Below are 13,295 nucleotides of genomic sequence, written 5' to 3'. Positions count from 1 at the left end.
AGCTTTTACGTCTTCATCAACACGGTCCTCTAATGGCTAGCGCGGCACTTTTACGCTTTCTCAAGGTTAGACGGCTAATAGAGGTCACCATTACGGAACGCCGGTGTTGGCGTAAAGTCTGATTTAATAACCGGCTGCGGGACTCGGGTTCTTTTTTTTCTTGACACATTGATTCCCGGAAAACCTCTACGGGGTGGATGTTTGTCCCAGGATCAGTTTCTTCGTAATCGATCATGGGAGTCCAATTATAAAGTGTGATTGATGACGATGTAAGCACAAAGTCACCTCAAAAGTGACTCCATTTGGTGTTATAAACCGACGGATCAGAGGAGTTGTTTGAGGAACCCCACAAAATTTCAGCGCAAAATGGCTGACTTTTAAAGTTTTGTTGTGTGTGTTTGTGGCCAAACTCAACCTAAAACGGCCGCCTCAAACCAAAATGGCTGATTTTCCGTGTCTCTTTAAGAATGGCTTCTTGAGGCTTTTTTGTGGGTCTACTCATGGCCAATATTTCTACCAAATTTCATTTTGCTAGATCGAACGGGATTCAGGGGCCGATTTTTTTTTTTAAAGATTGAAATATAAGGTTGAAAACAACTGAGCCTTTTTAACAGCAACTTTGAGTCAAAATGGCCGAATCCCGGTGTGATTTCAGGTATGGTTTCTTGAGAATTTTTTGTGGGTCTACCCATGACCGATTTTTCTACCAAATTTCATTTTGCTAGATCAAACGGGATTCAAGGGCTGAATTTTTTCAATACTGAAAAATATGGTTGAAAACAACTGAGCCTTTTTTAACATCAACTTTGTGTCAAAATGGCTGAATCCCTGTGCGATTTCGGGTATGGGTCTTTGAGACTTTTATGTGGGTCTACCCATGACCGATGTTTCTACCAAATTTTATCTTGCCAGATCAAACGGGATTCAGGGGCTGAATTTCATTAAACTGAAAAATATGTTTTGCCACAACTGAGTCTATGATGGCCACTTTGAGGCTAAATGGGCGAAACCCTGTGTGTTTCCAGGTATGGGTCCTTGAGACTTTTTTGTGGGTCTACACATGACCAATATTTCTACCAAATTTCATTTTGCTATATCAAACGGGATTCAGGGGCTGAATTTTTTAAAGACTGAAATATAAGGTTGAAAACAACTGAGCCTTTTTAACAGTAACTTTTTTAACCGCAAATTTGAGTCAAAATGGCCGAATCCCTGTGCGATTTCAGGTATGGTTTCTTGAGACTTTTTTGTGGGCCTACTAATGACCGATATTTCTACCAAATTCCATTTTGCTAGATCAAACGGGATTCAGGGGCTGTTTTTTTTTTTAAAGATTGAAATATAAGGTTGAAAACAACTGAGCCTTTTTAACAGTAACTTTTTTAGCCGCAAATTTGGGTCAAAATGGCCGAATCCCTGTGTGATTTCAGGTATGGTTACTTGAGACTTTTTTTGTGGGTCTACCAATGACCGATATTTCTACCAAATTTAATTTTGCTAGATCAAACGGGATTCAGGGGCTGTTTTTTTTAAAGATTGAAATATAAGGTTGAAAACAACTGAGCCTTTTTAACAGTAACTTTGTGTCAAAATAGCCGAATCCCTGTGCGATTTCAGGTATGGCCCCTTGAGACTTTTTTGTGGGTCTACACATGACCAGTATTTCTACCAAATTTCATTTTGCTATATCAAACAGGATTCAGGGGCTGAATTTTTTAAAGACTGAAATATAAGGTTGAAAACAACTGAGCCTTTTTAACAGTAACTTTTTTAGCCGCAAATTTGAGCCAAAATGGCCGAATCCCTGTGCGATTTCAGGTATGGTTTCTTGAGACTTTTTTGTGGGTCTACCAATGACCGATATTTCTACCAAATTCCATTTTGCTAGATCAAACGGGATTCAGGGGCTGTTTTTTTTTTTAAAGATATAAGGTTGAAAACAACTGAGTCTTTTTAACAGTTACTTTTTTAGCCGCAAATTTGAGTCAAAATGGCCGAATCCCTGTGCGATTTCAGGTATGGTTTCTTGAGACTTTTTTTGTGGGTCTACCAATGACCGATATTTCTACCAAATTTAATTTTGCTAGATCAAACGGGATTCAGGGGCTGTTTTTTTTTAAAGATTGAAATATAAGGTTGAAAACAACTGAGCCTTTTTAACAGTAACTTTGTGTCAAAATAGCCGAATCCCTGTGCGATTTCAGGTATGGCCCCTTGAGACTTTTTTGTGGGTCTACTCATGGCCGATATTTTTCTCAAATCTTGTTTTGCTAGATTAAACAGGATTCAGGGGCTGAATTTTTTAAGACTTAGAAATCAGACTGAAAACCACTGAGCCTTTGTTGGCCACTTTGAGCCAAAATGGCCGGCTTTCTGTGTTTTTTAAGGTATGGCTTCTTGACTTATTTTTATGGGTCTACCCATGATCGACATTTCTACCAAATTTCATTTTGCTAACTCAAACTGGCTGCAGGGGCTGAAATCTTTTAAAACTCAAAAATACGTTTGGGCACAACTGAGCCGTTGTTGGCCATTTTGAGCCAAAATGGCCGACTTCCTGTTTGTTTTCCTGTATGGGTGTTTGAGACTTTTTTTGTGGGTCTACCCATGACTAACGTCTGTACCAAATTTAATTTTGCCATCTAAAACTGGCTGCAGGGGCTGAATTTTTTTCAAATTGAAAAATAAGGTTGAAAACAACTGAAGCTTGTACGAGCCACTTTGAGCCAAAATGGCCAACCTCCTTTGTATTTTCAAGCATGGCTTCTTGTGACTTTTTTGTGTGTATCCTCGAAATAGACACACCTACCAAATTTCAAGTTCCTACATGAAACTAGTTTCAGGGGCTGAATTTCCTACCCAAAAAACATACAACAAAAAACACAATTCTGCTTTGAAAATGGATCTAAACTGTCCATTTCTGCCTTTCCCCGCAGGTCACATGGTCTTAGCTGCCGGCAGCTCCGAAGACGCCTCCCTGGTAAGCGTCTGATTTCTCGCTAATCATCTACCACCACATTTTCCCCCACTTGTTTTATCATCCGTCACGAGGAAACTAAAGTTTGTTGAATTTCTAAACAAAGAGCTGCGGCATCAAAAAGCTACATATTTAAATTTTTTGCTTTGTGGTCGTCTCTCGAGCTTGTCTAGATTTTTTCCCCCTACCGCTCGCTAAATAATGAACGCTTTGCTATTTGGGTTTGCTGTGAGCGTGTTGACAGTAAAGCTCCTTTCCGAGGTTGCCTAGCATGGCGGGAACGGGAAACTTCTGCATCGGTCTACTATTAAATCCCAAAATATGAACTCAAGGGTTGCAGTTGATGGTCATAGACACTTTTATGCGCATGTACAGGTCGCTTCCTGTTTATTTTGGCTAACTGAACAGGAAGTGATCTGTAGATGGCCAAAATCGATTAAGTGACCCGTAAATGCCCCCAAATATTAACAGGAAGTGACCTTTACATGCCCCCCAAAACCAACAGGAACTGACCCATAAATTTCCCCAAAAATCAACAGGAAGTGATCTGTAAGTGCCCCAAAAAATCAACAGGAAGTGACATGTAAATGCCCCCCAAAAAATCAACAGAAAGTGACACGTAGATGCCCCCAAAAATCAACAGGAAGTGATTTGTAAGTGCCCCAAAAAATCAACAGGAAGTGACATGTAAATGCCCCCAAAAAATCAACAGAAAGTGACACGTAGATGCCCCCAAAAATCAACAAGAACTGACCCCCCCAGAAATCAACAAGAAGTGACCTCTAAATGCCCCCAAATATTAACAGGAAGTGACCTTTACATGCCCCCCAAAACCAACAGGAACAGACCCATAAATTTCCCCAAAAATCAACAGGAAGTGATCTGTAAGTGCCCCAAAAAATCAACAGAAAGTGACACGTAGATGCCCCCAAAAATCAACAGGAAGTGATCTGTAAGTGCCCCAAAAAATCAACAGGAAGTGACATGTAAATGCCCCCAAAAAATCAACAGAAAGTGACACGTAGATGCCCCCAAAAATCAACAAGAACTGACCCCCCCAGAAATCAACAAGAAGTGACCTCTAAATGCCCCCAAAAATCAACAGGAAGTGACCTTTAAATGCCCCCAAAAATCAACAGGATGTGACCCTTAAATGCACCAAAAAATCAACAAGGACTGACCTGTGAATGCCCCCAAATATCAACAGGATGTGACCCGTTTATTTCCCCAAAAATCAACAGGAACTGACCCGTGAATGCCCCCATAAATCAATAGGAAGTGACCCGTAAATGTCCCCCAAAATCGATAGGAAGTGACCTGTAAATGCCCCCCCAAAATCAACAGGAACTGACCCGTGAATGCCCCCATAAATCAATAGAAAGTGACCTGTGAATGTCCCCCAAAATCAATAGGAAGTGACCTGTAAATCCCCCCCCAAAATCAACAAGAACTGACCCGTAAATGCCCCCAAAAATCAACAGGAAGTGACTTGTAAATGCCTCTATAAATCAACAGGAAGTGACCTGTAAATGCCCCCAAAAATCAACAGGAACTGACCCGTAAATGCCCCCGAAAATCAACGGGAAGTGACCCGTAAATGCCCCAAAAAATCAACAGGAAGTGACCCGTAAATGCCCCAAAAAATCAACAGGAAGTGACCCGTAAATGCCCCCAAAAATCAACAGGAAGTGACCCGTAAATGCCCCCAAAAATCGACAGGAAGTGACCCGTAAATGCCCCCAAAAATCGACAGGAACTGACCCGTAAATGCCCCCCAAAATCAACAGGAACTGACCTATAAATTCCCCTCAAAATCAAAAAGGAAGTGATCTGTAAATGCCCCCATAAATCAACAGGAAGTTACCTGTGAATGACCCCAAATATCAACCGGAAGCGACCCTTGAGTACCCCCAAATACCCACAGGAAGTGACCCGTAAATGCCCCCAAAAATCAACACGAACTGACTCGTGAATTCCCCCAAAAATCGACAGGAATTGGACCGTAAATGCCCCCAAAAATCAACAGGAAGTGACCATTAAAGGCCTCAAAATCAACAGGAAGTGATCTGATAGCAACAGGAAGAGACCTGATATGATCAGGAAGTGACCCAAAATGCCCCCAAATCAACAGGAAGTGACCTTGAAATGCCCTTAAATCAACAGGAAGTTACCCAATATGAACTGTAGATGACCACAAAATCCCCTGAAATCAACAGGAAGTTATCCAATATGAACAGGAAGTGACCCTAAAACGCCTTAAAATCAACATGAAGAGACCTGATATCAACAGGAAGTGACCCAAAATGCCCCAAATCAACAGCAAGTGATTTTAAAATGCCCTTAAATCAACAGGAAGTGACTCACCTGCGACTTGATATCAACAGAAAGTGAGCCAATATGAACAGGAAGTCACCCTGGAATGCCACCAAATCAGCAAAAAGTGACCCAATATGAACTGTAGATGACCCCAAAATCCCCAGAAATCAACAGGAAGTTGCCCAATATGAACAGGAAGTGACATTATAGGCCTGAAAATCAACAGGAAGTAATCTGATAGCAACAGAAAGAGACTTGATATCAACAGGAAGTGACCCAAAATGCCCCCAAAATCAACAGGAAGTGACCTTGAAATGCCCTTAAACCAACAGGAAGTTAACCAATATGAACAGGAAGTGACCTTAAAACGCCTCAAAATCAACAGGAAGTGTCCTAATAGCAATAGGAAGTGACCCTAAAATGCCGCGAAATCATCAGAAAGTGATCCCAAAATGCCCGAAAGTCAACAGGAAGTTACCCAATATGGACAGGAAGTGACCATTAAAGGCCTGAAAATCAACAGGAAGTGATCTGATAGCAACAGGAAGAGACCTGATATCAACAGGAGGTGACCCAAAATGCCCCCAATTCAACAGGAAGTGACCTTGAAATGCCCTAAATCAACAGGAAGTCACCCAAGATGAACAGGAAGTAACCCTGAAATGCCACCAAATCAACAAAAAGTGACCCAATATGAACTGTAGATGAGCCCAAAATCCCCTAAAGTCAACAGGAAGTTACCCAATATGAACAGGAAGTGACCATTAAAGGCCTCAAAATCAATGGGAAGTGATCTGATGGCAACAGGAAGAGACCTGGTATCAACAGGAAGTGACCCAAAATGCCCCCAAATGAACAGAAAGTGACCTTAAAATGCCCTGAAATCAACAGGAAGTTACTCAACATCAACAGAGTTTGACCATTAAAGGCCTCAAAATCAACAGGAAGTGACCTGATATCAACAGGAAGTGACCCTGAAACACCCCCAAATCAACAGGAAGTGACTTACCTGCCAAAATAATGCTACCATTGCAATTTAGAAATGGCATTTTCCAGGTACATACTTTTTATGTGTTTTAAACATTTTCTGGTTGTCATATTGTGACTTATCGTATCGTGACCCCGGCACCGTATCATGAGTTCACGTGCATCGTATCATCCCTGACGGCGACCTCGGGATAATAAAAACGCTCCGCCATGACCCAAAAGATGTTGCATTCCTCTCTAATTTGTAAGTGTTGAGGAAACAAGCCGGAAAGTGCGCTTGGACCTAAATAGCACAAGGTTTAATGAATGTCGGACTCATTTATCTGGAAGTAAAATGCACAGTGTTGGGAAAGAGAATTAAGTGGCGCCGATGCTCATTAATGCATAGGAGACAAAACGCTGGAAATGCCATGCCGTGGTCGCTAAGCAACAACCTTGCGGGCGAACACGTGTCAAGGTCCTAAAACTTTTTTTTTTTTTCATGGACTTTCACGTGAGGGGAAAAGGTCGCTTTGAAATGCTACTTGCATCTCAATTTTAGGTGCGCGGCTCGGCTTTTTAAAGGGAAGGGGTGTGGCCTATTTTTCAGGCATGTGCTAACATTCTATAGGAACAATTTTGAGTCATTTCCTATTCATTTGGGGACATTCTTTGTCAGTAACCCAAAATCAACAGGAAGTAACCTGTAAATGCCCCCCCCAAAAAATCAATAGGAAGTGACCCGTAAATGCCCCCAAATATTGACAGGTTGTGACCCGTATATGCCCGCCAAAATCAACAGGAAGTGACCCGTATATGCCCGCCAAAATCAACAGGAAGTGACCCGTAAATGCCCCAAAAAGTTAACAGGAAGTGTCCCTTAAATGATCCCCAAAATCAACAGGACGTGACCTGTAAATTCCCCTAAAAATCAACAGGAAGTGACCTATACATGCCCTCAAAAATTAACAGGAAGTAACCTGTAAATGCCCCCAAGAATCAATAGGAAGTGACCTGTAAATGCCCCTAAATATTGACAGGTTGTGACCCGGATATGCCCCCCAAAATCAACAGGAAGTGACCCATACATGCCCTCTAAAATCAACAGGAAGTGACCCATACATGCCCTCTAAAATCAACAGGAAGTGACCCATACATGCCCTCTAAAATCAACAGGAAATGACCTGCAAATGCCCCCCAAAATCAACAGGAAGTGACCCATACATGCCCCCCAAAATCAACAGGAAGTGACTCGTAAATTCCCCCAAAAATAAACGGGAAGTGACCCATACATGCCCTCAAAAATCAACAGGAAGTGACATGCAAATGCCCCCCAAAATCTACAGGAAGTGACCTGTAAATGTCCCCACAATATTAAGAGGAAGTGACCCGTAAATGCCCTCAAACACTAACAGGACAGGACAGGAAGTGACATGGAAATGCCCCCCAAAATCAAAAGGAAGTGACCCGTAAATGCCCCAAAAAGTCAACAGGAAGTGAACCGCTAATGCCCTCAAATCAGAAATGAAGAAGCTATTTACAGATCACTTCCTGTAGATTTTGGGGGGCATTCAAGGGTCACTTCCTGTTAATTTTTAGGGGAATTTACGAGTCATTTCCTGTAGATTTTTGGGAATTATAGGGTCACTTCCTGTTGATATTTGTTGCCATTCACCGGTCCCTTCCTGTTGATATTTTGGGTCATTTACAGGTCACTTCCTGTTGATATTTTGGGTCGTGTACTGGTCACTTCCTGTTGATGTTTGAAACGATTTACAGGTCATTTTCTGCTGATTTTGTGGAGGCATTTACATGTTACTTCTTGTTGATATTTTGGGGGCATTTACAGGTCACTTCCTGTTGATTTTTGGAGGCATTTGCAGGTCATTTCCTGTTGATATTTTGGGGCATTTACGGGTTACTTCCTGTTGACTTTGGGGGGGAATTTAATGGTCACTTCCTGTTGATTTTGGGGGGCATTTACAAGTCACTTCCTATTAATTTTTGGGGGCATTTACGGGTCACTTCCTGTTGATATTTTGGGACATTGTTGATATTTGAAGCCATTTACAGGTCATTTCCTGTTGATATTTTGGGGCATTTACAAGTCACTTCCTGTTGATATTTTCGGGGGGGTTTACGGGTCACTTCCTGTTGATTTTGGCGGGCATTTACGAGTCACTTCCTGTTGATTTTTAGGGGCATTTACAGGACATGATCTATTAATTTTTGGGGGCATTTATGGGTCACTTCCTGTTGATATTTTGGGACTTTGTTGATATTTGAAGCCATTTACAGGTCACTTTCTGTTGATTTTTGGAGGCATTTACAGGTCACTTCCTGTTGTTATTTGGGGTAGTTTACTGGTCACGTCCTGTTAATGTTTGGAGGCATTTGCTGGTCACTTCCCGTTGGTATTTAGGGGGTATTCAAGGTCACTTCCTGTTGATTTTTGGGGTCTTTGACAGGTCACTTCCTGATGATCGTTGGAGGTATTTACAGGTCACTTCCTGATGATATTTTGGGGCGTTTACAAGTCACTTCCTGTTGATATTTTGAGGGGAGGGAGGTTTACGGGTCACTTCCTGTTGATTTTGGCAGGCATTTACAAGTCATTTCCTGTTGGTTTTTTAGGGGCATTTACAGGACACTTCCTGTTGATTTTTGGGGGCATTTACGGGTCACTTCCTGTTAATATTTTGGGACATTGTTGATATTTGAAGCCATTTACTGGTCACAGCCTGTTGATTTTTGGAGGCATTTTCAGGTCACTTCCTGTTGATATGTGGGGGCTATTCAGGGTCACTTCCTGTTGATTTTTGGGGTCTTTTACAGGTCACTTCCTGTTGATTTTTGGAGGCATTTACAGGTCACTTCCTGTTGATATTTGGGGTCGTTTACTGGTCACGTCTTATTAATGTTTGGAGGCATTTGCTGGTCACTTCCCGTTGATATTTGGGGGGTATTCAGGGTCACTTCCTGATGATATTTTGGGGCGTTTACAAGTCACTCCCTGTTGATATTTGGGGGGGGGGGTTACGGGTCACTTCTTGTTGATTTTGGCGGGCATTTACAAGTCATTTCCTGTTGATTTTTAGGGGCATTTACAGGACACTTCCTATTGATTTTTGGGGGCATTTACGGGTCACTTCCTGTTGATATTTTGGGACATTGTTGATATTTGAAGCCATTTACAGGTCACTTCCTGTTGATTTTTGGAGGCATTTACAGGTTACTTCCTGTTGATATTTGGGGTCGTTTACTGGTCACGTCCTGTTGATTTTGGAGGCATTTACTGGTCACTTCCCGTTGGTATTTGGGGGCTATTCAGGGTCACTTCCTGTTGATTTTTGGGGTCATTTACAGGTCACCTCCTGTTGATCGTTGGAGGTATTTACAGGTCACTTCCTGATGATATTTTGGGGCGTTTACAAGTCACTTTCTGTTGATATTTTTTTGGGGGGGGGGGGGGGGTTCGGGTCACTTCCTGTTGATTTTGGCGGGCATTTATGGGTCACTTCTTGTTGATATTTTGGGTCTGTTGATAATTGAGGTCTTTTTCCAGGTCACTTCCTGTTGCTTTTCAGGGGCATTTAGAAGTCACTTCCTGTTGATTTTGGCACGTTTCTGGGTCACTTCCCGTTGATATTTTGGGTCTGTTGATAATTGAGGTCTTTTACAGGTCACTTCCTGTTGATTTTCGGGGGCATTTAGAAGGCAAGGCATGGCAAACTTATTTATATAGCACAATTCAACACAAGGCAATTCAAAGTGCTTTCCTGTTGATTTTGGCGCGTTTCTGGGTCACTTCCCTTCGGTTATGGGTTTCAGAACAGGAAGTGATCTAGAAATGCCTCAAAATCCACAGGAAGTGACAAAGAAAATCAACAAAATATGACCTGAAATGCGCCAAAATGAACTCATTGGCTGCCATATCTACAGGTTATGAATATGCTCCTGCTAAGAATCGATATAATATTTTAAAAAGGTCACAGTCTGTTCATTTTAGGGCATTTACAGGTCACTTCCTGTTGAGATATACTCACTGCCTCTTCATTTCGGGATATTCTCATTTCACTTCCTGTTCTTTTTCCCAAAATCAACAGCAAATGACCTGAAATGCCCCATAATTAACTCCCTTTTCATCCCGAAAGTCTTTATATTTTGCCTTGGACAGACGGAGTTTGCTCTACGTGTTCTGAAAAATACTTTGCTCTTGAAAAAAAACGTGCATTTGAAACATCCGGACGTGTCAAACTCATCAGAAGGATAGGGAAGAAGAATTCCGAGGGGGCGTGCTGCTGGAGTCCTAATTAGCGCTTAGCTTATTAGCCTTGTAAAGCTCACCAAATTTGTTTTGCTTTTAATCTCCTCAAAGCGGCAGCGCGTCTCCTTTAATCACCGCAATCGGAAGCGCCAGCTGCTCTATTCCAGCTGGCGGGGGATGAGGATGTTTCGGCGCCATTGACGACCATAGACGTCTATAGCCGTCAATATTGGTGTAAAAGTGACAGTTTTAGCGTGATGCATTTTTAAATATGGAAAATGGGTGGGGGGGGACGGCACATCAATTGTGTTTGTGTTGTACTCTAAATCGTTAAATACAACTAAATTGTGCTTCATAAAGGCAAAATAATATATTAAATGCATATAAGTTTAGTATTTTTTGTAATTTTTTTTTTGCAATTCTAAAAAAGTTCAAAAGGAATAAAAAGGAGGATATTTAATATATTTTCAATTAAAAAAATATTAAAAAATATCTATAAAAATGTAGAAAAATATATTTTTTTTCCTGATTTTTTTTTTTTTTAATGAAATGGGATTATGTAATGATTATATTTTTAAAAATATTATTTCATTATTATTCATATATAAAAAAAAAACTCTTAAAAATGTATTTGTTTATTATGAATTTGTAATTATTATTATTTATTTATTATGGTTTATTTGTAATTACAAATATTTATTTTTAAAATGCCCTTTTTTACCAAAAAAAAATATATCTTTACAGATTACTTCCTTTTTAAATATTTGAAATTGTTATGTAAAATAAATAAGTAATAATGATGAAATAAATAAAGGAACATTTCATATTTCTTCCTTTTTTAAATCCTTTTTTAAAATATAATATTATAATGTGAATATAATATATACAATTTAAATATTATTTCATTATTATTCATATGTAATACCAAAAAATCCTCTTAAAAATGTATTTGTTTATTGTTAATTTGTAATTATTATTATTTATTTATTATGATTTATTTGTAATTACAAATATTTATTTTTAAAATTCCCTTTTTTACCCAAAAAATATATATCTTTACAGATTGCTTCCTTTTTAAATAGTTTCATTATTATTCATATTTAAAAAACAAAAAAAACCCTCCTAAAAATGTATTTGTTTATTATTAATTTGTAATTATTATTATTTATTTATTTATGATTTATTTGTAATTACAAATATTTATTTTTAAAATTCCCCTTTTTACCCAAAAAATATATATCTTTACAGATTGCTTCCTTTTTAAATATTTGAAATTGTTATGTAAAATAAATAAGTAATAATGGTGAAATAAAATAAAGGAAAATTTCCTTTTTTCCTTTTTTAAATCCTTTTTTTAAATATAATATTATAATGTGAATATAATATGGTAATATAAAATATACAATTTAAATATAATTTCATAATGTAAATATAGTATGATAATAATATAAAATATAATCTAATTTATGTAATGTATCATGTAAAATATTTACAAACAACAAAAATAAAAACAAAATTTAATTATAATTAAATAAAAAGTAATTAAAAATATTAACATAAATTAAAAAACTAAAAATGAAAAAGATTTGAAAGTTCTTATTGATTTTTAAAATAAAAATGAAAAGAAAAAAGTCAATAAAATCAGGCTACTGTTTTTCCTTTATTTTAAGTTGAATATTTTATTTATTTTTTAAAGTAAAACATTACATTTTTGTCATTGAAAATATTAATATACAATTTAAAAAAAACATTAAAAAGTACTGAATTATCATATTTTGTTTTAAAATGGATTTTTTAAAGTAATTAAAAAATAACTGAATATTTTCAGTTATACTTTTTTTTTTTAATGTATTTTGAGTGAATTAAATGTGAATTAAAATGAATTAAATGTAAATGTATGTATTAAATGTATAGTATCTAACTATTGAATGTTTTATAAGAAAATATTTTTTTATTTATTTACCATAAATACATGTATTATTAAAAGGCTTTTAAAAAAAGAAAGGATTGTCACATCAACAAAATGGTGGTTTAAACTTTTTTTTTCCCGCCGCAGCTCACAAGCAACTTCCTCTAACTTGTATTATTTGTCACACTTCATCACCGTAGCAGCTTTATTACGCTACGTGCATCCAGTCAAGGTAAATTAGGGCTGTAATTATGTCGAGTGAGCCAGTAACCGTAGCAACAAGCATCCCACGGCCTGCGGTCCAACTTTAAAACCACTTCAGATGAAATATTCATTCTATCTGATCACTTTTAATTGGATTAGTTCATCATGAAAATGCTGGATTTTTCCTTTACATTGACGTCTAGTGCCGTCAATGGCGCTCAAGCAGAGCATTGATAGTCAGTTTGAATGTCTATGTAGACTATGGATGTCTATTATTGTCCATTTTGGGTTACTTCCTGTTCGTTTTAGGTCACTTCCTGTGCAATTTAGGTCACTTCCTGTTGATGTTGGGGTATTTCTAGGTCATTTCCTGTTGATTTTAGGTCACTTTTAGTTTGTTTTGAGGCAATTATAGGTGATTTTAAGCGATGCTCGGGTCACTTCCTGTACATTTTGGGTCACTTCCTGTTTATTGGTTACTTCCTGTTGATATTTGGGAGTTTCTAGGTCACATGCTGTTGATTTCAGGTCACTTTCTGTTCGTTTTGAGGCATTTTGGGGGGATTTAAAGCAATTTCCAGGTCACTTCCTGTTCATTTCAGATCACTTTGTTAGTTTTGAGGTGCTTATTGGTGATTTTAATCGATTCACGGGTC

The 13,295-nt window shown here is 38.4% G+C and overlaps 1 protein-coding gene across 3 annotated transcripts in view; it reads left to right on the top strand.

The window, feature by feature from the left end:
- The window catches only part of LOC130917260 (beta-1,3-glucosyltransferase-like), a 133,759-nt gene that overhangs the window by 41,393 nt on the left and 79,071 nt on the right, over positions 1-13,295 (top strand). For all 3 annotated transcript variants that reach the window (XM_057838483.1, XM_057838484.1, XM_057838485.1), the window contains exon 3: positions 2,937-2,980. In XM_057838483.1, the coding sequence (XP_057694466.1) occupies positions 2,937-2,980 (44 nt within the window). The remainder of the gene's footprint in view (positions 1-2,936; positions 2,981-13,295) is intronic.

This window comes from Corythoichthys intestinalis, chromosome 6 (genome assembly GCF_030265065.1).
Source record: "Corythoichthys intestinalis isolate RoL2023-P3 chromosome 6, ASM3026506v1, whole genome shotgun sequence".
Taxonomy (NCBI): domain Eukaryota; kingdom Metazoa; phylum Chordata; class Actinopteri; order Syngnathiformes; family Syngnathidae; genus Corythoichthys; species Corythoichthys intestinalis.
Note: the sequence above shows the minus strand (reverse complement) of the source record. Positions and strands in the feature narration are given on the sequence as shown.